The sequence below is a fragment of the Pelophylax lessonae genome (assembly GCF_965119305.1).
Source record: "Pelophylax lessonae genome assembly, chromosome: 11".
NCBI classification, from domain to species: Eukaryota; Metazoa; Chordata; class Amphibia; order Anura; family Ranidae; genus Pelophylax; species Pelophylax lessonae.
The window spans coordinates 230,418,205-230,446,067 of record NC_138778.1 but is presented as its reverse complement, the minus strand read 5'-3'; the positions used below and the strand labels follow the sequence as shown (position 1 = coordinate 230,446,067).

The 27,863-nt window shown below is 44.9% G+C and overlaps 1 protein-coding gene across 1 annotated transcript in view; it reads left to right on the top strand.

The window, feature by feature from the left end:
• The window catches only part of LOC309567501 (ABC-type organic anion transporter ABCA8-like), a 134,635-nt gene that overhangs the window by 9,294 nt on the left and 97,478 nt on the right, over positions 1-27,863 (top strand). Inside the window, exons 2-7 of the mRNA XM_082272887.1 lie at positions 796-900; positions 11,080-11,287; positions 11,495-11,650; positions 13,541-13,638; positions 18,053-18,279; positions 18,540-18,678. Of these exons, the coding sequence (XP_082129013.1) occupies positions 796-900; positions 11,080-11,287; positions 11,495-11,650; positions 13,541-13,638; positions 18,053-18,279; positions 18,540-18,678 (933 nt within the window). The remainder of the gene's footprint in view (positions 1-795; positions 901-11,079; positions 11,288-11,494; positions 11,651-13,540; positions 13,639-18,052; positions 18,280-18,539; positions 18,679-27,863) is intronic.

Sequence of the window (27,863 nt, the reverse complement as noted above, 5' to 3'; positions counted from 1 at the left end):
AGCAACACTGAAAAAGATACAAAGCAACACTGAAAAAGATACAAAGCGACACATAAAAAGATACAAAACAACACAAAAAGATTCAAAATAACACAAAAAGATACAAAACAACACATCATTTTTTTGTACTTTCATATGCTTTTAAATGTTTCTCATGTTTTTTCAATAAACAGCTTTATGGATTTTATATAAAATTGAGTTTTTCTCCATCAATTGGTTTTCTATATTACCCATGCACCTTTAAAGTCCCAAGAAAATCCCTATTGACATTTTGCATTTACATATTGGGGATGCGGTGCATTTTTCTTACCCTCCAGCAAACAATTTCATATTACATAAAAAGATACAAAGCAACACAGAAAAAGATACAAAACCACACATAAAAAAAAATACAAAGTAACACATAAAAAGATACAAAACAACACGTATAAAGATACAAAGAAACACATAAAAAGATACAAAGCAACACAAAAAGATACAAAACAACCCAAAAAGATACAAAACTACACAAAAAGACACAAAACAACACAGAAAAAGACACAAAACAACACAGAAAAAGATACAAAGCAACACATAAAAAAGATAAAAAAGCAACACATAAAAAGATACAAAGCAACAGCAAAAAATACAAGAAAACATCAAAAAGCTAACAATAAAAAAATAAATCTAAAGATACATAAAACAACAAAAAAAAATACAAAAAACATTAAAAAGATACAAGAAATAACAAAAAAAAAGTTACAAAACCAGAAGGAGTATATCCAAAGTAATCAGTGCTGACGCTGTGTTTTTCAGATGACCGGAGGGACAGCGAGGGAGACCAGCCTCGTCCAGCAGACCTTTGCTCTGCTGTGGAAGAATATTCTGGTACAATGGAGGCGCCTGGGAAATGTAGTGCTGGTAGGTAAACCATGACTGGGGGCAACCCTGTGGGTGTTGGGTGGGGGGGGGGGGGCGCCCTTAAAAAAATAAGAGAACAATGTAAGTTGCTGTTGCTGACCTTTCCTTTCCTACAATAAATTTGCAGAGAGAGCTCTGTTATTTGATCTTTATTTTAGTGAATGGGTTACTTTAAATGCATTAAAGTGTAATGGGATGTCATCCTTTCCTATGGATTATGGACTTTCATGGGTTCTATTTTTAGCGCTGCATGTGGACTTTTATCCAGCCAAAATGTATTTTATTTCCAGTAGAACTGATAAGATAAAGCTTCTGTCAAGTCTATTTTTTTTTTTTTTTTTTTGGCTATGTCCATAGTAGCAAGAGTTCAACTTCCCCTTACTTCCTGTCTTAGTGACACCAAAGCATGACAGAGTGCAAGTTGTAGGCTATAATTTATGTAGGATAGTGTATATGTATTTGTGTATATATACAAGCCCAATTCCAAAAAAGTTGGGACACTGTACAAATTGTGAGTAAAAAGGAATGGACTATTTTACAAATCTCATAAACTTATATTTTATTCACAATATAATATAGATAACATATCAAATGTTGAAAGTGAGACATTTTGAAATGTCATGCCAAATATTGGCTCATTTTGGATTTCATGAGAGCTACACATTCCAAAAAAGTTGGGACAGGTAGCAATAAGAGGCCGGAAAAGTTACATGTACATATAAGGAACAGCTGGAGGACCAATTTGCAACTTATTAGGTCAATTGGCAACATGATTGGGTATAAAAAGAGCCTCTCAGAGTGGCAGTGTCTCTCAGAAGTCAACATGGGCAGAGGATCACCAATTCCCCCAATGCTGCGGCGAACAATAATGGAGCAATATCAGAAAGGAGTTTCTCAGAGAAAAATTGCAAAGAGTTTGAAGTTCTCATCATCTACAGTACATAATATCATCCAAAGATTCAGAGAATCTGGAACAAACTCTGTGTGTAAGGGTCAAGGCCGGAAGACCATACTGGATGGAGGTGATCTTTGGGCCCTGAGACAGCGCTGCATCACATACAGGAATGCTACTGTAATGGAAATACCAACATGGGCTCAGGAATACTTCCAGAAAACATTGTTGGTGAACACAATCCACTGTGCCATTCCCCGTTGCCGACTAAAACTCTATAGGCCAAAAAAGAAGCCATATCTAAACATGATCCAGAAGCGCAGGCGTTTTCTCTGGGCCAAGGCTCATTTATAATGGACTGTGGCAAATTGGAAAACTGTTCTGTGGTCAGACGAATCAAAATTTGAAGTTCTTTTTGGAAAACTGGGACACCATGTCATCCGGACTAAAGAGGACAAGGACAACCCAAGTTGTTCTCAGCGCTCAGTTCAGAAGCCTGCATCTCTGATGGTATGGGGTGGCATGAGTGCGTGTGGCATGGGCAGCTTACACATCTGGAAAGGCACCATCAATGCTGAAAGGTATATCCAAGTTCTAGAACAACATATGCTCCCATCCAGACGTCGTCTCTTTCAGGGAAGACCTTGCATTTTCCAACATGACAATGCCAGACCACATACTGCATCAATTACAACATCATGGCTGCGCAGAAGAAGGATCCGGGTACTGAAATGGCCAGCCTGCAGTCCAGACCTTTCACCCATAGAAAACATTTGGTGCATCATAAAGAGGAAGATGGGACAAAGAAGACCTAAAACAGTTGAGCAACTAGAAGCCTGTATTAGACAAGAATGGGACAACATTCCTATTCCTAAACTTGGGCAACTTATCTACTCAATCCCCAGACGTTTGCAGACTGATATAAAACGAAGAGGGGATGGCACACAGTGGTAAACATGGCTGTGTCCCAACTTTTTTTAAAATGTGTTGATGCCATGAAATTTAAAATCAACTTATTTTTCCCTTAAAATTATACATTTTCTCAGTTTAAACATTTGATATGTCATCTATGTTGTATTCTGAATAAAATATTGAAATTTTAAACTTCCACATCATTGCATTCTGTTTTTATTCACAATTTTTGTACAGTGTCCCAAACTTTTTTGGAATCGGGTTTGTGTATATATACTGTATATATATATATATATATATTGTGACAGGAAGTCAGGTAAATCTGTGGGTGTTGTCACAGACGGGAGATACATTTCTGCCTTGTTTAGACAATTCACCAATTACTATCAGGTGTCGGCTGCAGAGGTAACCAGAAAGTTTTAAGGACGTTGGAAAGCTTCAGCTATTCAGAATGAGGCAATTAAGGCCTCTATAAGTTATCCAGAGGATGACTACTGATTGCTGCCTCCTGAGGCTTTTTACGTTAAGGAGAGCAGTGAGCTGAGAGAGATTTCTGAAGGTGAGGTGGTGTAGACTTTTTCTGTGTGAAAGGAAAACAAATAGACTATTGGTTTTCTGCTGTATGACCAGCAGTGTCTGCCCAGCAGTAAGTTGGGACAGACACCATAGGTAGGTTCCTGTGTTGTGAAGGTAGATGCCCCGAGTGGCCAGGGTTTATTTTATGTTTGTTTGATTTATGCTGTTTGGATGCTTGCACTTGTTTCCAGCAAATTGGAAGAATAAACCATAGACCGTTGTTTTCAACCACTCCTCGGCTGTCTCTCTGTGTAGCGAACCCACCCAAGGGGTCACCCACACCCGCTACCGAGCTAACCCCCTACACATGGTGGAGGATGCAGGCATTTAAAATAAACCCTGGCCACTTGGGGCGTCTACCTTCACAACATAGGAACCTACCAATGGAGTCTGTCCCAACCTACTGCTGGGCAGACACTGCTGGTCATACAGCAGAAAACCAATAGTCCATTTGTTTTCCTTTCACACAGAAAAAGTCTACACCACCTCACCTTCAGTAGTCTCTCTCAGCTCACTGCTCTCCTTAACGCAAAAAGCCTCAGGAGGCAGCAATCAGTAGTCATCCTCTGGATAACTTATAGAGGCCTTAATTGCCTCATTCTAAATAGCTGAAGCTTTCCAAGGTCCTTAAACCTTTCTGGTTACCTCTGCAGCCGACACCTGATAGTAATTGGTGAATTGTCTAAACAAGGCAGAAATGTATCTCCCGTCTGTGACAACACCCACAGATTTACCTGACTTCCTGTCACAATATATATATATATATATATATATATATATATATATAAATATATATAAAAAAAATATATATATATATATATATATATACACACACACAGTGAGGGGAAAAGGTATTTGATCCCCTGCTGATTTTGTATGTTTGCCCACTTACAAAGAAATGATCAGTCCAGTCTAAAATTGTATTGGTCGCTTTATTTTACCAGTGAGAGACAAAATAACAACAATTTAAAAAAGTTATTAATTTATTTGCATTTTAATGAGTGAAATAAGTATTTGACCCCTTTGTAAAACATGACTTAGTACTCGGTAGCAAAACTCTTGTCGGCAACCACAGAGGTCAGACGTTTCTTGTAGTTGGCCACCAGGTTTGCACACATCTCAGGAGGGATTTTGTCCCGTTCCTCTTTGCAGATCCTCTCCAAGTCATTAAGATTTTGAGGCTGATGTTTGGTAACTCAAACCTTCAGCTCCCTCCACATATTTTCTATGGGATTAAGGTCTAGGCCACTCCAGAACCTTAATATGCTTCTACTTGAGCCACTCCTTTGTTGCCTTGGCCGTGTGTTTTGGGTCATTGTCATACTGGAATACCCATCCATGACCCATTTTCAATGCCCTGGCTGAGGGAAGGAGGTTCTCACCCAAGATTTGACAGTACATGGCCCTGTCCATCATCCCTTTGATGCAGTGAAATTGTCCTGTCCCCTTAGCAGAAAAACACCCCCAAAGCCTAATGTTTCCACCTCCATGTGTGATGGTGGAGATGGTGTTCTTGGGGTCATAGGCATACTTGGCATTCTTTATCAACACTCGGTCCCCTAATCACAGTGGTAATTCTTCCAAGACAGGTTCAGGAGCCATTTCCTTGTGCTTGTCCAACACTAACTGCTTGGCCTTTTGCATCCACTCCCAATGTTCTTGCACCCAAGAACTAAGAGTTCTCGGCAGGAGGTGTTCCAGTGTCCCCAACAAGGTCCACGGGCATCTGTCCAGACTGCTCAAAAATAGAAGCATGTGTCCAATGGAATTGTGGATAGTGTTGTTATAGGCCCATACCACAGCCCCCACGTGTTGGCACTATCCATCTCAATATCTCAGTTCTACAGTCTGCAGCATTCCTAGCAGGCTGTGATTGAATCACTCACAGGTGCCATTGCCTTGGAGGTGATAGGGAGTGGTGTGAGATTTACATTCGGTCATGATTACATAATCAAAGTTGTGGTCTTGGCCCGACAGGATCCACTTTGTGCAGCCATATGGTTGGACAATGTGCTCCCAGAAAAGTTTTGCAGTGGTGACAGCTATCTGGTCTTTGGTAGGCACCACCACTGAGAACCTGGTAAAGTGGTCAGTGAAAACCCGCACATACTGATAGCCACAGAGCACACTGGAGATCATTAAGAAGTCCATAGTCACCAATTCAAAAGGCTCAGAGGTGATGATTTTCATGGGAGTGATCTTTTCAGAGGGAGCCTTGTGTATGGCGCAACTTTCACACTCCTGACAAGCCTTGTGCACCCAGTCTGACAAAAAAGGAAACAGGAAGTACGTCTGAACCAGTGTTTCTGTCTGATCCACCAAGAAATGGCTGCCTGTTCTGTGGATTACTTGCCAGATTTGTAGGATATGCGACTGGGGAATATTCTGCTGCTTAGAGGGGATACATGCCTGACAGTAGAGCACCTTGTCCTGCGATTCCACTGGTCCCAATGTGTCGAGTTCTTGCACTCTCAGAAGGTGGGTTTGCAATTCTAATAGAGGTAGCGCTGCTGGGCTTTAACTCAATCTTGAAAGAGCTGTAGTTTTGAGCCCTCTTGTTGGGGGGTCATAGGTTTAGACTGGCATAAGTGATCACTCTCTCTTGGCCATCCTGCACTTGGGCCAGAACAACCCCCAGACCCTCTAGACTCCCATCCATATACACCCGGAACAGCAGAGTGTAATCTGTGTTGGCCAACAATAGAGAGCATGTCAGTCTCTGCATTAGTGTCTTGAGGGCCTGTTGCTGGTGTTCATGCTATTGGGCCTGAATAAAAGGCGAAGGTCCTTTGTGTGCCATGTCCACTGAAACAACTGGATAAGAAGAGCAGCTATCTGGGCAAGCCATGAGATGAACCGCATGTAGTACCCAACCAAAGCCAAGAAGGAGCGCAGTTTAGTGATAGCCTTTGGAGGATGCTAGTCCTGAACAACTTGCACCTTGGTTGGGTGGGGCCTCGACAATGTGCCCCAAGTACTGTATTGTTTGCCTCATGATGTGGCACTCACTGGACTTAGGTTTTAGTCTGTATTGTGCCAAGTAAGAGACTATCCAGTCCAGATGTTTAACGTGTTCTTGGAAAAGATGATGATATCATTGAGGTAAACTAACACAGTCTCAAAATCTCAAAAAGACGAATGAAGTCTCCAAGACATCTTTCCATTAATCATTGGAAAGTGCTAGGGGCGTTACTGAGGCCGAAGGCCATACAATTAAATTTGAATAGTCCCAAAGGCGGTCTTCTCTCTGTCTTGGTCCCACACCAGGAATTAGCCAGTAGCAGCTGGCCAGATCCAGGGTGGAAAAGAGCTTGGCTTGTCCAAGAGCCATCAGAGATTCCCTAACCAGAGGAAGTGGTTAGGCATCCCAATGAGTGCCTGCGTTGAGCTTACAGTAATCCACACAGAACCGTAGACTTCCAATCTTCTTTAACACCAAGACAACAGGAGTAGCCCATGGATTGCGCCTTTCCTTGATGACTCCACTATGAAGAATTTTATGGAGGAACTATTTAACCTCTTGGCACAATGTTGGGGAATGTGATGGTACCGCTCCCAGGTGGGCGGTGTGTCCCCCGTGTGTGTATAGGGTGGTCAATAGCATTGGTGAACCCATAATCCTCTAGACTGCTGGCAAACACTAGCAGATGTTTTTCCATCAGCTGATGAAGCAGTCTCTGTTGTGGTAGGGAAAAGTCTTTAAAGGGAATGTTCAGCTGGTTCATTAGGGACCTGTATTGGGTTTCATCCCAGGAGGTCATAGCTGCCTGTAGGGGGGCACCGATGGCCTCCACTCCTGGTTGGGCCTATGAGACACAGCGGCAAGGCACTGCATACAGATCATTGAAGATGGTGTTTCTGGGCAATGATTTTGGTGAAGTCCGCAGGTTGATGACTCTTCCTCGATAGACCTTGGATAGGGTACGGCCCACCAGCCACTCTCCTGATGTCCCCCCGGGTCCTTGCAGGGTTCGACTATAACAGTGGTCCACTGTAACTTCTGGGGAGCCTCAACTAAACATGTGCAGAATGAAAAAAAATTGTTTTGTTTCATTTCGATTTGGTATTTACATAACTTGTTTAGTTAAATTTGTTGAATTCGTTTTTGGAATACGTTTTGTTTATTCAAATTAGAATCGATTCAAATTGGAGTCAAATTCTGTTTGAATTCCATTTGAATTGAATTCCAATTCCAAATCATATCCAATTTATTCTATTTCAAATTCAGATTTTGGAAGATGATTATATTCTTTCTATTCCATTCTATTCTATTGTTTTTTTATATTCTATTATATTCTTTTATTCTCTGTTCTATTCTTTTCTATATTATTCTATTCTTTTTTATTATATTCAAATTTATTCTATTTAAAATTCAAATTTTTAAAACAGTTATATTATTATATCTTTTTCAAATCTATTCTTTTATATTCTTTCTATTTTATTCTATTCTATTCTCTATTGTATTCAAATATAATTAATAAAATTAATTAATTATATTTTAAATTCAAATTTCAGAGTATGGGTATATTCTATTTTATTCTAATTATTGTTCTATTTTTTTTTCTTTATTTTCTACTCTGTTATATTATTTTCCATTATATTCCTTTATTTTCTATTCTATTATATTCTCTTCAGAATTTTGAATTAGATTCGAAAACTATTCAAATTTTATTGCAAAACTTTTCGAATTGGAATTTCATTAGAACGTTTTTTCGGTATTTCATTTAAATCCGTTACTATTGTTTTGTATTGTAATTTGAATAATGAAAAATTTGTCAGAATTTCAAATCAGATTGAAACGAACCACACATGTCTAGCCCCAAAAGGGAGTGACTAGAATTCTTGCAAGGGTGCCAAAAGTATCTTTGACTTGGGGGTGTATGGACCACTACTACTTGCTCGATTTGCTTCTTAGTTGCCCTGCAGAAGAGTGCCACCTGCAGTGGATAAAGTAGACTGCACCTGCCTATACTAGCGTCACCAGGACAGGAAGACACAGAGAGCCATGAAGGCTGAATGATATTCAATTGCTGCTTGCTTGATATCATTATGGTGTTGTTGCTGTCTCTGTTCCTCACTACTTCACTCCCATGTGACACCCTAATCCCAGGACAGGAAGTTATCGATATATCCCCTATGGGGACACAGGAATAAACACCTTTTGCCTGCCTCTGCTACAATTTGATGTTCTTCATGGTCCAAATCCTTTCTGTAAATCTCTTTGGTTATAATCAAAGGTTTTTAATCCATATAATCATTGGTTTAAAACAAACAGCCCCGATGAAGGGTGAAATGTTCTGAAATGTGTTGGATTTCCACCTCTACCATAAGCACATTAGTGATCGGAATTCATCTGCTGGCCTTTTGCTGTTAAGGTTTTAGGATGAGCGCATAAAAAACAGAGGTTCAAACTAGTGATCGACCAATATTGTTTTTTTAATGCCGATACCGATATTTTTGGTCATCGGATATCGGTATCGGCCCATATTTTCAGACATGTAAAAAAATTTTTCATTTTTTTCTAAAGGTACTCCTTGTGGAGGGATCTGGCGGTCTAAAAGACCCTAAACTCCTCCTCTGCACTGAAAGGCATTCAAAACGCCAAGTTTGGCTGTTTTGAATGCTGTCAGTTTTTTTAATTCGGCCTAACTTCTTCCTAACACTTCCGGGTTTTTTACATGGAGACCAGCGCATGCACGCTTGCTGCAGGGATACCGGCTTTTACGGGGACACGTCTTCATGCTACACCGGTTCTTCTCTTCAGCAGCGGAGGTGCAGGTGGGATGCCCCGGTCTCCTGGTGGGACGGGAGACCCGGCTGAGCCGTGGAAGGCGGCAGTAGGGGGGGGACGTCACCTCCCGCTCCTTGTAATGACAGCCGTGTGGCTTCTCAGCCGCATTGGTTGTCATTACAAGTCAGCCGACCGTCGGCTATGGATGCCAGTACCGGGGTGATGCCTCTAGCTGCAGGCATCACACCAGGACATGCACTTTCCCTTAATATCTGCAATATCGGTAACCTCAGGGGCCGATTCCGAAATATCAGGGAAAGTGCACATCGGCCCCCGATATATCGGTGTTGCCGATAATCGGTCGATCTCTAGTTCAAACCCATCACCTCTATGTGCAATACGAAATAAAACTGGTTGTCTGGAATGGAATTCAGCTTTAATGAACCAGATAGACCGTCCCATACAGTGGTGTATTTAGGTTTTGTGCTGCCCTAGGCCTGACTAAACTTGGGCACCCCCTAATTTAAATATGACCCACCCCTTCCTGTAAAGGACCCACCCTGTCATCTGTAAACCACAGACCACAACCACAGTCTATCAGTGCCCATAAGTTTAGCCTCATCAGCGCCCATCAGTGCAGCTTCATTACTGCCCATCAGTGCAGCCTCATCAGTGCAGCATATCAGTGCGTCCTCATCAGAGGCCATCAGTACAGCCCCATCAGTGGCCACCAGTGCTGCCTTATCAGTGCAGCTTATCAGTGCCATCTCATAAGAGGCCATCAGCACAGCCTCATCAGTGGCCATCAGTGTGCCCGTCAGTGAAACATATCAGTGCCCATCAGGGCAGCATATCAGTGCAGCCCCATCAGTGAAGCTTGTCAGTGCCACCTCATGCCCATCAGTGCAACCTCATCAGTGCCCATCAGTGCAGCATATTGGTGCTGCCTTATCATTGCTGCCTCATTAGTGCCCATCAGTGCAGTTTATCAGTATGCACCACTGCGGCCTCATCAGTGGCCATCAGAGCAGCATATTAGTGCCCATCAGTGCAGCCTATTAGCACACATCAGTGCCCATCAGTGCAGCATATCAGTGCCCATCAGTGCAGCATATCAGTGCTGCCTTATCAGTGCAGCCCCATCAGTGCAGCTTATTAGTTCCACCTCATCAGTGGCCATCAGTGCAGCCTTATCAGTGCCTATTAGTACAGCCTCATGTCACGGGATCAGTAAGATTACTCCTTGCTTTTAAGAAATTTGGACTTGTGTTTGCTGCCACTGATTGTAATTATAGGATTATTTCACTTATTTGTATAATAAATAAGAAGTCCGGAGTCATTATATAAATAAGTGAAATAATCAGTGGCAGCAAACATAAGTCCAAATATCCTAAAAGAAAGGAGTAATCTTAGTAATCCAGTGACATATTGCGATAGTACATATGGAGGTGAGCAGGTCCAAAATATTACTGCCATCATGTTTAAAGAAATGAAATGATATTATTGACATGATGCCTGCCATACCTGGGGGCGGAGGAGGGTAGGCGGAGCATTAGGTTGCAGTGCCACACTTATTAGCATTGGCGGCTGTCGGGCCAGTTGTATTAAGTGTGGTTGGCGGCCTGCGGTCTGTCCGAATATCCTCACCGGCCGGTATTATCACATAGAGTGACTGCTTTATGGGGGTGCCAGACTGACTTGCCTCCTGGACCCTGCCCTCCGGCCAAATTTGCCCCATAAGCCTGGCACTATACTAAAAGTGTAGCGCAAGCCGGCGGAGACCCTTTTCGTGCGGGAGCCAGGAGGAGGCTGTTTTTTTTTCATGCGGGTTGCAGCTTTTTTGCTGCCCCCTGCAATGTGCCGGCCTAAGCCTGGGCCTTGTTGCCCTAGGCCAAGATACAGCACTGGTCCCATGTCCTCCAGGAGTATAAATTCCTCTGGTTATGGGCCCCTTTATCTAACCCATAATTTTCTGTAGTGGAGAGGTCAGGAGATCTCGGTCTGTGATGTTGAAGTGTTTCTCCTAATTGTTGATGGTGGTAACGGTGACCCTATGTTTGGTTTTCAGGAGTGGCTCCAGCATTTGGCATTGATCTTCATTCTCTTCTTAGTGCTGGGTTTTACAGATGATCACAACGCAAGTGCATACACACCAGCCAATGTCCTAGGGCGCCTGGATGAAATCAGAAACAAATCTTTTCCAGTTGGCTACATCCCTACAACCCCGGCCATCCGGGAAATAATGCAGAGGGTCAGCAGAAGCCCCATCATCCCAGGTAAGATCAGCTGTAAGCTGAGCATGGTGCTCCTGTCCCCTGAATAAGGAATGTATGAGGGACACCAGAGGGCCTGACTGCTTTATAAGATCTTTTAATTCCTGTTAAAGTGTTATTCAGTATGTGTGTACGAAGCTGGGGTACCCCGAGAATGACCCCCGCTAATAAATGAATGAAAATGACAAAAGTCCCGATTCCTCCTTCCAGAAATATCGGTGCAGGAATTCCAAGATGCTTCTGACCTCTTGGACGCAGTTGATGGGAACATCACCGCTGCTTTGGAATTTGAGAACGAGTTTACGTATTTTATCAGATATCATCTCTACACCATCCCGAACCCCAATGACTATTTGGCTGATAGAGGTAAAAGGGCATCTAGCCAATTTTCAGCAGTTCCATGGAGGTCTCTGTTTTTACGTTCTAAGCAATTTCACTTCCTTTAAAAACATCTTCATGCTGCAGCCTTCAAACTGCCACTTTCTTTTTACATTTGTAGGAAAGTCTACTTCAGCCTTTCTTAACCATTTTACCCCCAGAGGAACTTGTGAAATAAATGTCAGGTTTAGGGGAACCCCTACTAATCCAATTTATTGGGGGAAAGTCAGAAAAATACCATATCATTGGGGACAAAGATCCTTCTATTGGGGGTCAGTAGGAAGACTTCTCCTTACATTGGTGGTCCATTATAAGAACACCCCTTACATTAGTGATCAATGGAAAGAATTCCCCTTACATTATTGGTCAGTGTGAAGAATGTTCCTTATATTGGTGGTTAGTGGGAAGAATGCCTTTTACATTGGTGACCAGTGGGAAAAATGTCCCTTAAAATGATGGTCAGTGTGAAGAATGCTCCTTACATTGATAGTCAGTGTGAAGAATGCTCCTTACATCGGTGCTCAATGGTAAAAATGTCCCTTAAAATGGTGGTCAGAGGGAAGAATGCTCCTTACATTGGTGGTCAGTGGAAAGAATGCCCCTTAAAATGGTAGTCAGTGGGAAAAATGCCCTTTACATTGGTGGTCCGTGGGAAGAATGCCTCTTATATTGGCAGTCAGTGGTAAGAATGCCCCATACATTGGAGGTCAGTGGTAAGAATGCCCCTTACACTGGTGGTCAGTGGTAAGAATGCCCCTTACATTGGTGGTCAGTGGGAAGAATGCCCCTTATATTTGTGGTCAGTGGGAAGAATGCCCCTTATATTGGTGGTCAGTGGGAAGAATGCCCCTTAAATTGGTGGTCAGTGGGAAGAATGCCGATTACATTGGTGGTCAGTGGGAAGAATGCCCCTTATATTGGTGGTCAGTGGGAAGAATTCCCCTTACATTGGTGGTCAGTGGTAAGAATGCCCCTTATTGTGGTGGTCAGTGGGAAGAATGCCCCTTACATTGGTAGTCAGCAGGAAGAATACCCCTTACATTGGTGGTCAGTGGGAACAATGCTCCTATCACGTACCTTCCGGCTGAACCTGACGTGCAGAGGGAGGCCTCTCGTACAGCCCTGGCTCTGGGACTACTGATGTGACAGTATCTGCGAGCGCGCAGTGAGGTATAAGTGCCTGCGTAGTCTTCCGATGGTAGTAGTGATACGTAGCAGGTGCATCACCAGAACTGGCCGGATAGTTGTAACAGCAGACAGCAGTGGGCAGTGGCTGATAGTAGATGCAGGAAGACTGGTGACTCATGGTAGAAGAAGCTCCAGCCAGAGTTAGGCAGGTGCAGGCAGGGCAGATGAACAACTGGGTGCGAGGTCAGACCAGGTCGGCAACAGACGGTCAGATGCAGGCATAGACGGCAGGCAAGGAATCGTCGGGGTACAGACAGAGGTTGGTAAAATGAGATCAAGCAGATAAGCAGAAAGCAGAGCAAAGTCCAGAGACAGGCTGAGGTCAGCACAAATAGCGCTCAGGCGAAGTCAGGAGCAAGCCGCATCAAACATAAAAGTCAGCAGAATCAGATACAAGAACACAGGTACAGCTGCAGATCAGACAGCAATAGACTAGTGCAGCTGCTGCACTTATATAGGTCACTTGGCACCTGTGTCAGTGGCTAATGCGTATATGCGTTCACCTTAGCACAGTAAGACATGCACCAGTAGGCCCCCGCCTGCAATTTTTGTATGCGCCTCAGAGCTTCATCTGTGCTTTGGCCAGTACATTCCTGAAAGCTACCATTCTCTTAGCCACCAACAGGGTTGCATAAAAGAAACACTTTTATAATATTTAACTTCTTTTGCTCTTCCTGTGTGTTCCTCCAGGTTACTGTGAAGCTTTAGAACATACCTGCCAACCCCTGTTGTACTGGAAACTGGGGTTCATCTCTCTGCAAGCAAGCCTTGACTCTGCCATTGTTGAGGTCAGCCGGTCAGCCTAACATCAGTAGTCTGCAAAATTTTGGAGGGGATGTTAAGGGACCACATACAAGACTTTAGTAATGAAAACGGTATTATAAGTAGTAATCAGCATGGATTCATGAAAAATCGTTCGTGCCAAACCAATCTATTAACCTTCTACGATGAAGTGAGCTGCCACCTAGATAAAGGTAAGCCTGTGGATGTGGTGTATATGGACTTTGCAAAGGCCTTTGACACCATTCCCCACAAACGCTTACTGTACAAACTAAGGAAGGTAGGTATGGACCATAAGGTGAGTACCTGGATAGAGAACTGGCTCCAGGGGAGAGTACAGAGGGTGGTGATTAATGGGGAGTACTCGGATTGGGCGGGTGTGGAAAGTGGGGTCCCCCAGGGTTCTGTCCTGGGACCAATCCTGTTTAATTTATTCATAAATGATCTGGAGGAGGGGATATCGAGTACAATCTCAGTATTTGCAGATGATACTAAATTAGGCATGCCAATATCTTCTATGCAGGATGTGGAAACCTTGCAAGCGGACCTGAACAAAATAACGGGGTGGGCAACTACATGGCAGATGAGGTTTAATGTTGAAAAATGTAAAGTAATGCACTTGGGGGCCAGAAACCAGAAAGCAAGCTACTCACTAGGGGGGGAACCTCTGGGTGAGTCTAGGATGGAAAAGGACTTGGGGGTACTGGTAGACAACAGGCTTGGCAGTGGCATGCAATGCCAAGCCGCCGCAAGCAAAGCCAACAGAATACTGTGTTGTATAAAAAAGGGGATTCACTCCAGAAATAAAGAGATTATTCTCCCGCTCTACAAGACTCTGGTCCGGCCACATCTGGAGTATGCTGTCCAGTTCTGGGCACCGGTCCTCAGGAAGGATGTGCTGGAACTGGAGAAAGTCCAGAGAAGGGCAACAAAAATAATTAGGGGAATGGAGGACATCAGCTACGAGGAAAGACTACAAGCACTGAACCTATTCTCTCTGGAGAAGAGACGATTGAGGGGGGATATGATATCAATGTACAAATACTGTACTGGCGACCCGAGCATAAGGAACAAACTATTCAGAGAAAGGAGATACAATAAGACACTTGGCCACTCACTAAAACTAGAGGAAAGGCGGTTTAACCTTAAAGTGCGTAAGGGGTTCTTCACTATAAGAGCGGTAAGGATGTGGAATTCTCTTCCACAAGCAGTCGTATCAGCAGGGAGCATTGATAGTTTCAAAAAACTATTAGATGGACACCTTAAAGACCACAACATACAGGGGTATACAATGTACAACATACAGGGGTATACAATGTACGGTTAAAAGCAAACACACACACACATCATAGGTTGAACTGGATGGACTGATGTCTTTTTTCAACCTCACTAACTATGAGGTGAGCCAAAATCCATTTTTGTCCCATCACTACTCATTATATAGACAGCGGTCTGATCAGTGGGACCAGAGAGATCCTGAGGGGTAAACCAAATAAAAAAAATTGACCCACTTTCCTAAAAGCCCTAACAGCTACACTTGCTTTTCTAAGTGGGAAGAAGACCAAGAAAGGTACCAAAGACAAGGAAGACCGTCACAAACTTGGTCCATGATAGCCTCCTGTTCTATCAACATACCTACCTTCGAATCAGTCTTAAGGACTATCTTGAGGGGGTAAATGGTTCAGTCTCATCTAGCACCACTCTACCCATTTTCTCCTGGCACTTGTTTCTGAGGCTGCTCCAATCCAGGGAATGTTCTCCACACATGGTGGACATTTTCTTTGGTCTGTGGATTTTGGATCAAGGTCCTTAAACTCTTACACTGATTGCTGACTTGTTCCTTCCCTAGAGACCTGTGGTTTGTTCTGTTACACCTAAAGCCCCCAAACCTCATGAGGTCCCAATTTAAATTTGCAACCAACGTATGTTTTACTGGCAGCGGAACAAGCCATAGCAAGAGCTTGAGAACAGCAGTTTGTACCCTTTACAGAATTCTGCCATCACATAGAAACCAGCATTCTCCTAGACACGCACAAGAAATGTTTAAAAATATGGACCCATGGATACAATATGTCCACCCTTCTATGTCTACAGCATGTAATGTACTGTTGTAGGCCCTATGGCTCCAACTAGGGTGTCCATGATGTCTTTTCCTTTTTCTCTTCCACATCTTTTACCAGGGACATAAGAACAGGGTTCGCAGGGGTTGCAATTGCAATACGCCCCATCCTTCAGGGGGCCTGTGTGGCCCCCTGTACACCAGGATAGGAGGGCAGTGGCATATAGTGGAATCAATCCCCTTCATGTTCCTCCTGCAGTCTCTGTATGGCCGCTTCTCCTTCTTCCCCTCACACAGAGATTCAGTGGCTGCAGGAGGAACGTGGAGGGGATTGATTCTTCTTCATGCCACCCCACTTCCCCTACTATCCATCTTCTTTCTGCTGCCCCTGGCATCCCCTCCTCCCCACCCACAGCTCTGCTAACTTCCCCCCTCCCCTCTCCCACCAGCTGCTGTGGGGGATGTGTCAGGGTTGAGAGTGGGGAAGGGGGTGGTAAATGTCATTAACCGGCCCCTTCCTTTTCTGAATTGAAAGAGTCAGTGATCAGTACCAATCACTGACTCTGTTAATTCCTAGGAACAAAATAACTGACCTAAGTCAGTGAGTCAGCGCTCACTGTTCCACAATAAAGAAACCCCCCTAGATAATGGAATAAATGAATCAATAAGAATAAATTGAATTGATGAAAAGAAGGGGACAAACAGGACATTAGTAAGGATGCATGAACTCATCTGTAGACAAAGTCCTTCTTCAAGCGTGTAGTGGTCACAATGGTGACAGTTCCTTCTGGTGGGAAGTCATAAAGTCCAAATCAGGGTGTAAGGGATGTATGATGACAGGCAGCTCCTCCAGAGGTGGGGAATCCCTCTAAGCATACAGCAAAAGCAGAAAAAAGAACAAGAGCGCCATATCATGAATGGGAATAGACAAATTACAATTTATTGCAGCAATTTACATGTAAAAACAGGAGATCCAGAGGAGAATCATATGGATGTAGATCCGCAGTTCCCACAATGGGACCAGTAAAAGTTGAACAAATCAAGAAACTGACATAACGGTCCTGTGCTGTGTAGCAATAAACAGTTCCAGCTGCCGGCCAATGCTGCAAGTATCGTGGGCTCCCTAGATGGGCAGCCTCACAGGTGTCCGTTGTACAGCAGAGCCGGTGGGGATGGTGACCCGGAACCAGAAGTGGCGTGTGTAACCTGTCGGTTCCTCCACGGAATCCGACAGGGATTAGAGGGCTAGACAGAGCGTGGAGGGTGGGCCGCAACGTCGTTTCGGAGGTCCTCAGATCAAGCTACCTGATGAATCACAAATCCCAATCCAGTACAATCTGATAGCAGAGTGAGTAAGGAAAACCTACAGGGGACCCTGAAAACATTACCCAACTCCACCAGGACAGTCCCCCCCCCCCCCCCACAGGAACGCCGCAGTGGCCATAATATTACCACTCCCCAAGGTAGGAACCAACTAGGGAAAGGGAGGAGAATAACTGGGGGGGGGGGCTGGTATGTCCGAGAGGCCAGGGGAATTGAGGGATCTCCCGAGGGTCCGACCATTCCCAGGAGGGGGCCCACATCCACCCCCAGAGGATTGGGGGGACAACATTACTCACCATACCACGGTACCAGGTGGGCGCCACTCCGAACAGACCACCTCCTACCCGGGTTGGGGGTGCTGCCAGCCAGGGGGTACATTGCAACTCAGGGCATTCCAGGTCGTCACGTCTCAGTGAGATGGTCCACTCGCAGGCTTGTCCCCATCCATCAGGGCTCTGTCGTGGCGTGGCCTAGTGCTGGACTATAACCTGCTCACACTCACTTGCCAGGCTGGGAGACCTTAAGGATCTAGATTATCCAGTTTGAAACTTCAGCTGGCTGTTGCTTGTAGTTCTCTAGGAACTCTAAAAAATATAAATTACAAATAACAAAATTTCCCCTTTTTATAAAGCTAAGACCGAAGTCTCAGCAGGGAACTAGGTCCTACTCCTAAACTAGGCAGAAACAAACTGGAAGCTGTAGCAGAGTGGGTGGGGTTATACCTGCAAGGACAGCCCCAAAGGGCGTGGTAAAGCTTTTTCCTGCCTAGTGTCCTATTCCTGATGGGAGGAGCATAACCCAATGGTCTAAGAAGATATGGAGCTGCATCTGTCAATGGATGATAGAGAATGGGGGATTTTCCCTTTTGTGGGGGAAGTTTCAGGCTTTCCCAAAAAATTATATTACACAAAGTAAATATTTTATTGATCTTTTACTCCCTTTACTACCTTTCTTTTAATAGAAAAATAATATTTAAAAAATCATAAAAATTGGCCAACCTTAAAAATACTGAAATAATCAACAAAAACAATATTTTGCAGCGGAACACCAAGCAGTCGCTATGGGATGGTTTTGCGGCCACAGAGGTGGTGAAGATGGAATCAGTGGATTATACAGGGAGGGATCTTCTGTACATGGGCGCTGTTATCTATGACATGAGCATGTGCTTCATCTCGCTGTCCTATATCATGACGCTGCAGATTTCCCGGGAGAGGAGGAAAACAAGAGAGCTGATGAGGATGATGGGACTGAAGGATCTGGCATTTTGGTGAGTGGCGCTGGTCAACCCAAATGAATATATTCTTGGTAGGGACTCCTTGTTTGAAGATAAAGAGCTCAGGGAGTGTGCCAATAGCGTGTCTGGTGTGGCAGTGACACAGTAATGGCGCTACTTACTTTGAAAAGTTCAGGAAGGTCGGAGGTCACAAGCATGCCTGCCTTTCTGTTGACAGTTGAAATGGTCCCTATTGATTGGAGTTTTCCAGTATTAGAAGGTCTCCATAATGATATCATCATCTTGTATTTTAGGTTGTCCTGGGGACTGCTGTACACCGTCAGTGCTATCATCATCGCCACCCTCATGGCTCTGGTTGCCACCACTTATGTGTTTATGCACAGTTCCTTTGGAGTTATTTTTATGCTCTTCTGCCTCTACGGTGTAGCAACGGTAAGTCTGGATAATGTGTCTGCACAAATGAAAGCTACATTTGTAGCACCCTCTTAGTTAGGTTGCTAGTAGTACTGAGGTAAATTTAGTTTTTGGCGCCAGTGGAGTAAAGTTTCATTGCTTTTGACTGTTCTGGGTTATGCTGGTTGAAGGCTCGACCGCTGCCCCCTGATATCTAGTGATTTCCAGAATTTAGTGGGTTGGAAGAGGCAGATCCTTAATTTGCATATTCATACAGTCTTAGCCAGTCCCTGGTAAGGTAGGAAGAATGACCAGTAGGTGGAAGAGGGGTTTTTAAATAGGCTAGGCCCTAAAATAGCAGGGTCCTTATCCTGTGGGAGAAGACCCATTCTGAGGGCTGTTGCCCTCTGGGTCACTTAGTGAAAGTTTGCAGGAGGCTATTGGGGTCCCAGCCCAACGGGCGCTGAGGGACCCTTTCTGATGTTGCTGGGAGTAGTTTGGAAGAAGTCTACAGAGGATCTGGTCTTGAAGCTCACAGTACAGAAGCTGACTGGTACACAGGAAAGCATTCAAGTACCCAGGGCACAGTGAGTACATGCCTGAGAGAGACTCCAGAGACTGTCCTTATTACCTCTTGAAAATACTGCTTTAGATTGCTGAAACATGGCTTCATGAATCCGACACTGCTTCTCCTGCTGCCCTCACCCATGGTGGCCTTCTCTGAGCTCACTCCCCCAGACCCAGTGGAAGAAAGGGAGGGGGAGTGGGAATTCTTCTGAACCACTTTCAGGTACTTCACCACCCTCTCTGTCACTCTGGCACATTGCATTCGTCTTTTCTCTCCAGTCTCTCTAAGAATAGCTGTGATCCACCGACCTCCCTGCATTCTCGTTGACTTTAACATCCCTGGTAATACTAAGACTCCTGCTACTTCCAAACCAGTCTAACCTCCTCCTCTGACCTGAAGCAATGAATATATGCTTCTACTCACTCTGACAGCTACACCCTCAACCTTGTTTTCTCCCACCTATGCTCTCCATGCAACCTCTCAAACAATCCTTTCCCTCTGTCTAAACACTACCTTATTAGTTTCACTCTCTCCCTCTCTTCCACCTTCTCTCCTTCCAACCACCTAAAAATTACCCATAGAAACATTCGCCATCTCAACTTTTCTCGTGTGTACTCTGCTATAGATCACCTCTGACAAAATCTCACCCCTGTCCTGCCCCAACCTAGCCACCTCTATCTACAACAGCTCACTATTGGTATGTCTGTCTGTCTGTAGCAAATCTGTCCTCTTTTCTCGATCCGCCAGATCTGGGGAAAATAAACTTCCTCACACCAAGGTGTTGTGAGCAATATTTTCAAAGGTTTATTACGGCACATTGGTAATATACAGTACAAGACATAGGCGTTTCTTAAAAATCTGAATAACCAATTAAATATTCCATTCTTATCAGTATTCCTACGCAAAGCAAAAACTAGGAGAACTTAAACTGTCACATACAAGGAGTATCCATTTACACAGAAATGAAACTAAAATGAGGAAGTAAAACTAGAAACGATTACACATCTAAAATGGACATAATGCACATACGTTTAATTACCACCTTAATCAACCACAGAACCTGTTTAATTATGTGTTTCCTGGTTAAAAGGGATGAGGTGGCAACCCTACTTGAGCGCCTGTGGCGTAAGACTGAGTCTCAGAAGTATTTTAACCAATATAAATCTGTCCTCCAAACATACACTTGCTGCCTCTTCACTGCCAAGCAGGCCCATTTTTTCACTCTCATTAACACCTCTCATATCCAGTCCCCCCCCCCCCCCCCCGGTCAACTCCTTACCCTTAACTCTCCACTTTGTCCTCCACTGCCTCTAACCCACTAACTCACCCACTGCCCATGTGATCGCCAATCACTTCAAAAATAAGATTGATTCAATTTGTGAGGAGATCTGCAATGCGCAGATACCTTCCCTATTTACACTCCATGTCCACAAGTACGCTCATTACTTCCCTCATTCAACCCTGCTACTATAGATGAGCTTGCTAAACTTTATTTCTAACGTCAACCTAACCACCTGCCTCCCTTATCCCCTCCCAAATGCTATGGTCCACCTCTGGTTCTCGCCTACACTCTCTAACCCACATTCTAAATCTCTTCCTCTCTTCTGCCATCTTCCCAAACTCTCTAAAACATGCATTAGTCACCCCCATACCTAAAAAGCCCTCACTGGACCCCACCACTCTTAACAACCTATTCCCATCTCCTTGCCCCCCTTTTTAACCAAACTCTTTGAACGTCTACTCTACAACTGACTGTGTGTGACCACCTTACTGAGAATAACCTTCTTGATCTCCTTCAGTCTGAATTTTGCCCTCAACACTCCACTAAATCCTGCTCTCCTAAAACGCACAAACGATCTGCTAATGACTAAATCCAATGGACACTATTCTGTACTCCTACTTCTGGAGCTCTCTTCTGCCTTTGATACGATGAACCACCCCCTCCTCTTCAAGAAACTCCATGCCTTTGGTCTCCATGATTGTGCTCTTCGCTGGTTCTCAACCTACTTATCCAACCGCACCTTCAGTGTTACTTACAGTTCTACGTCCTCCTCTTCTCTTTCTTTCCCTGCCGGGTCCCCCAAGGTTCTGTTCTCCTATTCTCCATCTACACCTCCTCCCTGGGTCAGCTGATAGCCTATCATGGCTTTTAAAATAATTTATATGCTGAAGACACCCAAACCTATCTCTCTACCCCTCAGCTCACTCCTTCAGTTTGCTCACGTATCACTCATTTACTAACAGACACATCAGTCCAGATGTCACACCACTTCCTCAAACTCAATCTAACCAAAACCGAGCTGATATTATTTTCTCCCACATGTGCACCTTCCCCTGACTTCTCTGTCAAGATCGATGGCTCAACTATCAACCTGTCAGGATGCTGGTGTAATTCTGGACTCTGAACTTTCCTTTCGGCCCCACATCCAATCACTGTCCAAATCTTGCTGCCTCAACCTCCGCAACATCTCCTAAATACATCCCTTCCTAACTAATGACAACCTTCTGCTCTCTATCTCCCATTTCACTTTATCCCATGCTCGCCTCTAGGACTTTTGCTCATCCCTCTCCCATCCTTTGGAAGTCCCTTCCCCAATCTGTTTATCTCCACCCTGTCCACTTTTAGATGATCCCTGAAAACTCACCTCTTCAAAGAAGCCTGTCGTGCCACAACAAAAGTACTTTTATTTTCTCCATGGGCTCATCCCCTACAACTATTACTTTTTGTATCATTTGCCCCTCTCTCTTATATTGTAATCTCTAACGAGCAGGGCCCTCTGATTCCTCCTCTATTAAATTATATTGTAACGGTTCTTTTTTTTGCTGCACAAACTGTTGGCACTATATAAATTCTGTATAATAATATTAATTGTAGGCTCAGATTTGCTCTTTCATTGGAGTCCACTGAGGAGTCAGTCATAGTCAGAGGGTGTCCTCCATTATACTTTCCACCAAATTTCGGTGGGGTAGTTGGTGGGGTGAGCAGGGATCGGCAAGGTGTCCGTACACGGACATTGGTGTCCATAAGCGGTCCTTGCAGGGTCCGCGGCGGTGCAGTCAGTGACAGTCACAGCTGACTTCCACCTCCCCTGCTGCTGCCCGCTGGTTAATGGGACTGCGCCAGTGTCCTAACCATTCCGGTGCACTACAGCTCAAGTTACGCCTTGCGCGTTGGTTGCCCCGCGCCCCAGGCCCTGAGTCCTTCAGAGAGGAGGACTCAGAGAAGGAGAACGAAAGGAACTTTCAAGTTCCTCCTCTAACCTGCTTCCTGTGTCGTCGGTGCCATGCTTGCTGATGGTCTCGCAGTGCACAGCGTGCCCCGGCCCGCCCGGCCCCAGCTTCTCATGAGAGACGTGAGTCATTCAACTTGTCATTCACTCTGCACTGCGAGCGTGTGTCCTCCTATAACAACGAGTCCAGAATTTAAAATTTAAACATTGAAGGAGATCTATGGGGGACCCTGCCTGGCCTGCTCTAAAGGGGGATATATGGTGGACCCTGCCTGGCCTGCTCCAAAGGCAATCTATGGGGACCCTGCCTGGCCTGCTCCAAAGGCAATCTATGGGGACCCTGCCTGGCCTGCTCTAAAGGCAATTTATGGGGGACCCTGCTTGGCCTGCTCTAAAGGCAATCTATGGGGGACCCTGCCTGGCCTGCTCTAAAGGCAATCTATTGGGGACCCTGCCTGGCCTGCTCTAAAGGCAATCTATGGGGACCCTGCCTGGCCTGCTCTAAAGGCAATCTATGGGGACCCTGCTTGGCCTGCTCTAAAGGCAATCTATGGGGGACCCTGCCTGGCTTCCTCTAAAGGGGGATCTATGGGACCCTGCTTAAATTTAATAAATATTTTAAACATTTTATAATATTACCACAAGCAGCCTTTATATAAATGTTATTTTAAACCTGTTTGTACTTGTAGAACTAGGCCAGAGAGTAGACGGAGTGTTTTTTGATGATTTTAACTTGAAATGTACCTTGGTGTCCTTCTCTAAGGTCTGTACTTTGGAAGACGCCCGCTACAGCCTTGGCCTGTGCCTATTCCTGGGGGTGAGCCTTGTGATACTCCAAATTTAGTATCCCAAGGCTCACCCCACACCCTACCCAAGTTTAACTACAAAAAGACATGCAACCAAACACTAACATTTCATAGAAGCTTTAACATGTTAATGTCTTTTCAAAATCCTGCCAGGAAGGCCCTTATTTAGGAACTTCCTGTTATGGGGTGACAACACTCTGTCTCAAATAAATAAAAGGAGGTTGTAACGGCGCTACCTTAAAGTGAATGAGTGCTTTTATAAGTGCCAACTTAAAACGAAGTGCAAATAGAGTAAAACTGTGTCATAAAAATCGTTAATTTAAAATAAAGTGCACTGGTGGCTTGTGGTGTGACACAGTTAGCTGATTATTAACCTGGGCCCATAAGGTGCGACTTTATAAAGTGCAAGTGCTGTGCTCAATGAGTATGAAACAATGAGTTCCCAAGGTGCATTTATTTCGTGATAGCCGTTAACAGGGCCGGACTGGGAATAAAATTCAGCCCTGGAAAAAATTTCATACCAGCCCCATAGCATTATTATACCGGCCCAACAGCATAACGCCATTATTTTCTTGTTCATAAAAGGGAAAGCCATGCATTTTAAAGCAAATTTGAAGAGTGTACTATCATAGATAAGATAGTTATAAAAGCATATAGGGCTTTATATATAAAAGAGCAAATTCTAGTTAAAAGTAGTAAAAGTGCGGACATGGTAAAGGAGAGGTCAGAGGATGTGCGGACATGGCACAGGAGATGTCAGAGGATGTGCGGACATGGCACAGCAGATGTCAGAGGATGTGCGGACATGGCACAGCAGATGTCAGAGGATGTGCGGACATGGCACAGCAGATGTCAGAGGATGTGCGGACATGGCACAGGAGATGTCAGAGGATGTGCGGACATGGCACAGGAGATGTCAGAGGATGTGCGGACATGGCACAGCAGATGTCAGAGGATGTGCGGACATGGCACAGGAGATGTCAGAGGATGTGCGGACATGGCACAGCAGATGTCAGAGGATGTGCGGACATGGCACAGCAGATGTCAGAGGATGTGCGGACATGGCACAGGAGATGTCAGGGGCTGTGCGGACATGGCAGAGGACATGTCAGGGGCTGTGCGGACATGGCACAGGAAATGTCAGGGGCTGTGCGGACATGGCACAGGACATGTCAGGGGCTGTGCGGACATGGTACAGGACATGTCAGGGGCTGTGCGGACATGGCACAGGACATGTCAGGGGCTGTGCGGACATGGCACAGGAAATGTCAGGGGCTGTGCGGACATGGCACAGGACATGTCAGGGGCTGTGCGGACATGGCACAGGACATGTCAGGGGCTGTGCGGACATGGCACAGGACATGTCAGGGGCTGTGCGGACATGGCACAGGACATGTCAGGGGCTGTGCGGACATGGCACAGGACATGTCAGGGGCTGTGCGGACATGGCACAGGAAATGTCAGAGGCTGTGCGGACATGGTACAGGACATGTCAGGGGCTGTGCAGACATGGCACAGGACATGTCAGAGGCTGTGCGGACATGGCACAGGAAATGTCAGAGGCTGTGCGGACATGGCACAGGACATGTCAGGGGCTGTGCGGACATGGTACAGGAAATGTCAGAGGCTGTGCGGACATGGCACAGGAAATGTCAGGGGCTGTGCGGACATGGCACAGGACTTGTCAGGGGCTGTGCGGACATGGCACAGGACTTGTCAGGGGCTGTGCGGACATGGTACAGGACATGTCAGGGGCTGTGCGGACATGGCACAGGAAATGTCAGAGGCTGTGCGGACATGGCACAGGAAATGTCAGGGGCTGTGCGGACATGGCACAGGACTTGTCAGGGGCTGTGCGGACATGGCACAGGACGTCAGAGGCTGTGCGGACATGGCACAGGACATGGCAGAATTATCAGGGGCCCTAATACAATGCTTACCCCCCTCCCCCTAATACAATGCTGATCCCCCTAATACAATGCTGTTCCCCTCCTCCTAATACAATGCTAACCCCCCCTCCCCCTAATAAAATGATGACCTCCCCCTAATACAATGCTGTTTCCCCTCCCTCCCCCTAAATTTGGGGGGGGGGGGATCAGCATTGTATTAGGGGGAGGTCATCATTTTATTAGGGGGAGGGGGGTTAGCATTGTATTAGGAGGAGGGGAACAGCATTGTATTAGGGGGAGGGGCCCCAGGGGGGATGGCAGGTAAGCATTGTATGAGGGGGGGGGTAGGTTAGCATTAGGGGCCCTAATATGCTGATTCTCTCCCCCAAATGCAAGAGGACGAGGTCCCCCAGGCCCCAGACCATTTACACTTGCCTGGCTGTGCTGTCTCAGGCTCTGCTCCGCTCCGCTCCACTCTTCCTTCAGTCACACAGTGTGACCTGGCTGCGATCATGCTGCTACCGCTGCTGCTGGCTTCTGTGAGGTGTGGGAGGGATCGGCGCCGTGACCGTCATGCAGACAGTCAGATGATCCACCGCCGCGCAGCCGCTCCCGCCGGATGTGACGTCATGCCGCTCATAGCGGCTGACGTAGGAAAGACTCCAAGAATGTATCTGTCACTGGAGCACAGCGGGGCCGGGGCTGCAGCCGCCATCACAGCGCGGCCGCGGCGCGGTTCCAATGCTTAAAGCTGCCGCATCTTAAAGCGGCCCCAGGGCCGGCGGCCCACCGGGGAAATTCCCGGTATCCCGGTACGCCAGTCCGGCCCTGGCCGTTAATAACTTCAGCAAATCATATTAAAATACATAAATAAACCAGTGATTATGTATTAAATGCAGTGAACAAACAGTGAACATAAATTATATCCGTGCTGTGCGTGGCGTTTTTATTGCCACTTATGGGAAATGTAACAAGTTAAATGAAGGAAAAGAAATAAATGAAAATAAAGAAATGGGGTTGCAATTCTTTTGTACATCCACTAGATGTCGCCCCTAAGTATACGACCTGTACTTGAGGAAGAATGGTCAATTGCTTCCGGGGTCCTCCAGTGAGCCGAACTTGGCTTTTAGTACCTCAAATCGGAAGAGAAAGGCCCCATGATGCAGTGTATATTTGTAGCGTGGAAAAGAGAGCAGAAAACTCACGTTTGAGGCTGCCTAGGATCAGCGGTGACAGCCGGGAAGCTTCCGCGTTCCACGGCCCAGGCTCCGAAACCGGAAGTGACGTAATGACGTTACGGCTCCGCCCTATGCGTTTCGTCAGAGGACGTCTGCTGGAGCGGCGTCAACGTAACAAGCTTCCGGCCTTTAAATAGCATGTCCATCTCCTGGCAACCAATCGGCCTCCCCCGCCGCCATATTGGTGCGCGCAAACTGAAGCCGGACGGAGGACATGTTGGGCCTCCCTGCAATGCCTCTTCAGATGCCGGAACGGAGGGACAGCTATTTTGTGACATCATTTCCTGACAGCCATTTATCTGATACCATGGTAGGATTAAAACATGACATTTTATTGAAGGTCATTAAAAAAGAGAAAGACTTAAAAATATGCCATAAAAATAACTATAAATATGAAGAAAATCCATACAAAAAATTATTTATAAAAATCGTTCAAAAAAACTTTTGGTGCGGAGTTTTCATTAAAAATATATTAAATTGCACAAAAAGAATTTAGTGAAAAATAAAAATTAAAATTCCATATGCCCGGAGGTTGAGTGCATGTTGTGGCAATAATGGACTGCAAAGGGTGGGTATTCATAACTTGTAAAAAATATTAATTCATTCGAGCGATCTTCAAGGGAATTCGTCCGGTGTTGCAGAATTTCATGATTGAATCAAATGAAAAAATGGGAATGTGTGGGATATAGGTGGAAGAATTATGAAAATAATAATAATAATAAAGAAAGGGAAATGGATCTTTCCGGAATGGGCTTCTCAAATATAGAGAATCTATCTGAACAGTCGTTCATTCCTGTTGTGTTTAGGAGGGGCTGCCAGAGCCCCCCAAAGATATTACAATCTGAAATAGGGTATGAACAGCTCTTTGTTTTGAGATGGTGGATGAGAAGGTCTTATAGTTTACCCCTGATGGATAAATGGTTTTGTGGTGTTTTTAAAAAATTATGCTGTAAAAAACACATGCATATGAAGTGGGTTACCCCAAACTTTGTGAAAAAAAGGGTTTTGTAAGGTTGTGTTAGGCTTAGCGGATAGTATACTCGGATGCCGTGTAAAACTATGCGGACATGAAGTATGAAAACAATGTGAATTGTCTGGGTATAAAAACACAATATTCTTAGTGATGCTGGATGAGAAGGCCTCTAGGCATTATTGGGTAAAATGAATGGCATTGGATGGTGAAATAGATCAGGAATTTTGTCTCTTTAATGTAGAGGGTTATGGTCAGGTGTAAAAGTTTAAGACTGATAAGATATGCACCTAAAACATATAAAAACCAACTGATCATAAATAAAATTGTATAAAAGGTTTTTCAAAGGATTATTTTAAAACATTATTTTAAAAATTTTTTTTTTTTTTTTTTTGAGCAGAAACGCATAGTGAAGGGAGGAATTTATATATGTGGAAATACCTGAATAGTTGAAAACTGAACCACACATAAAAATTGTGTGTGCATATGTGTACATTTGTGTGTATGTATGCTGGGAGCAAAC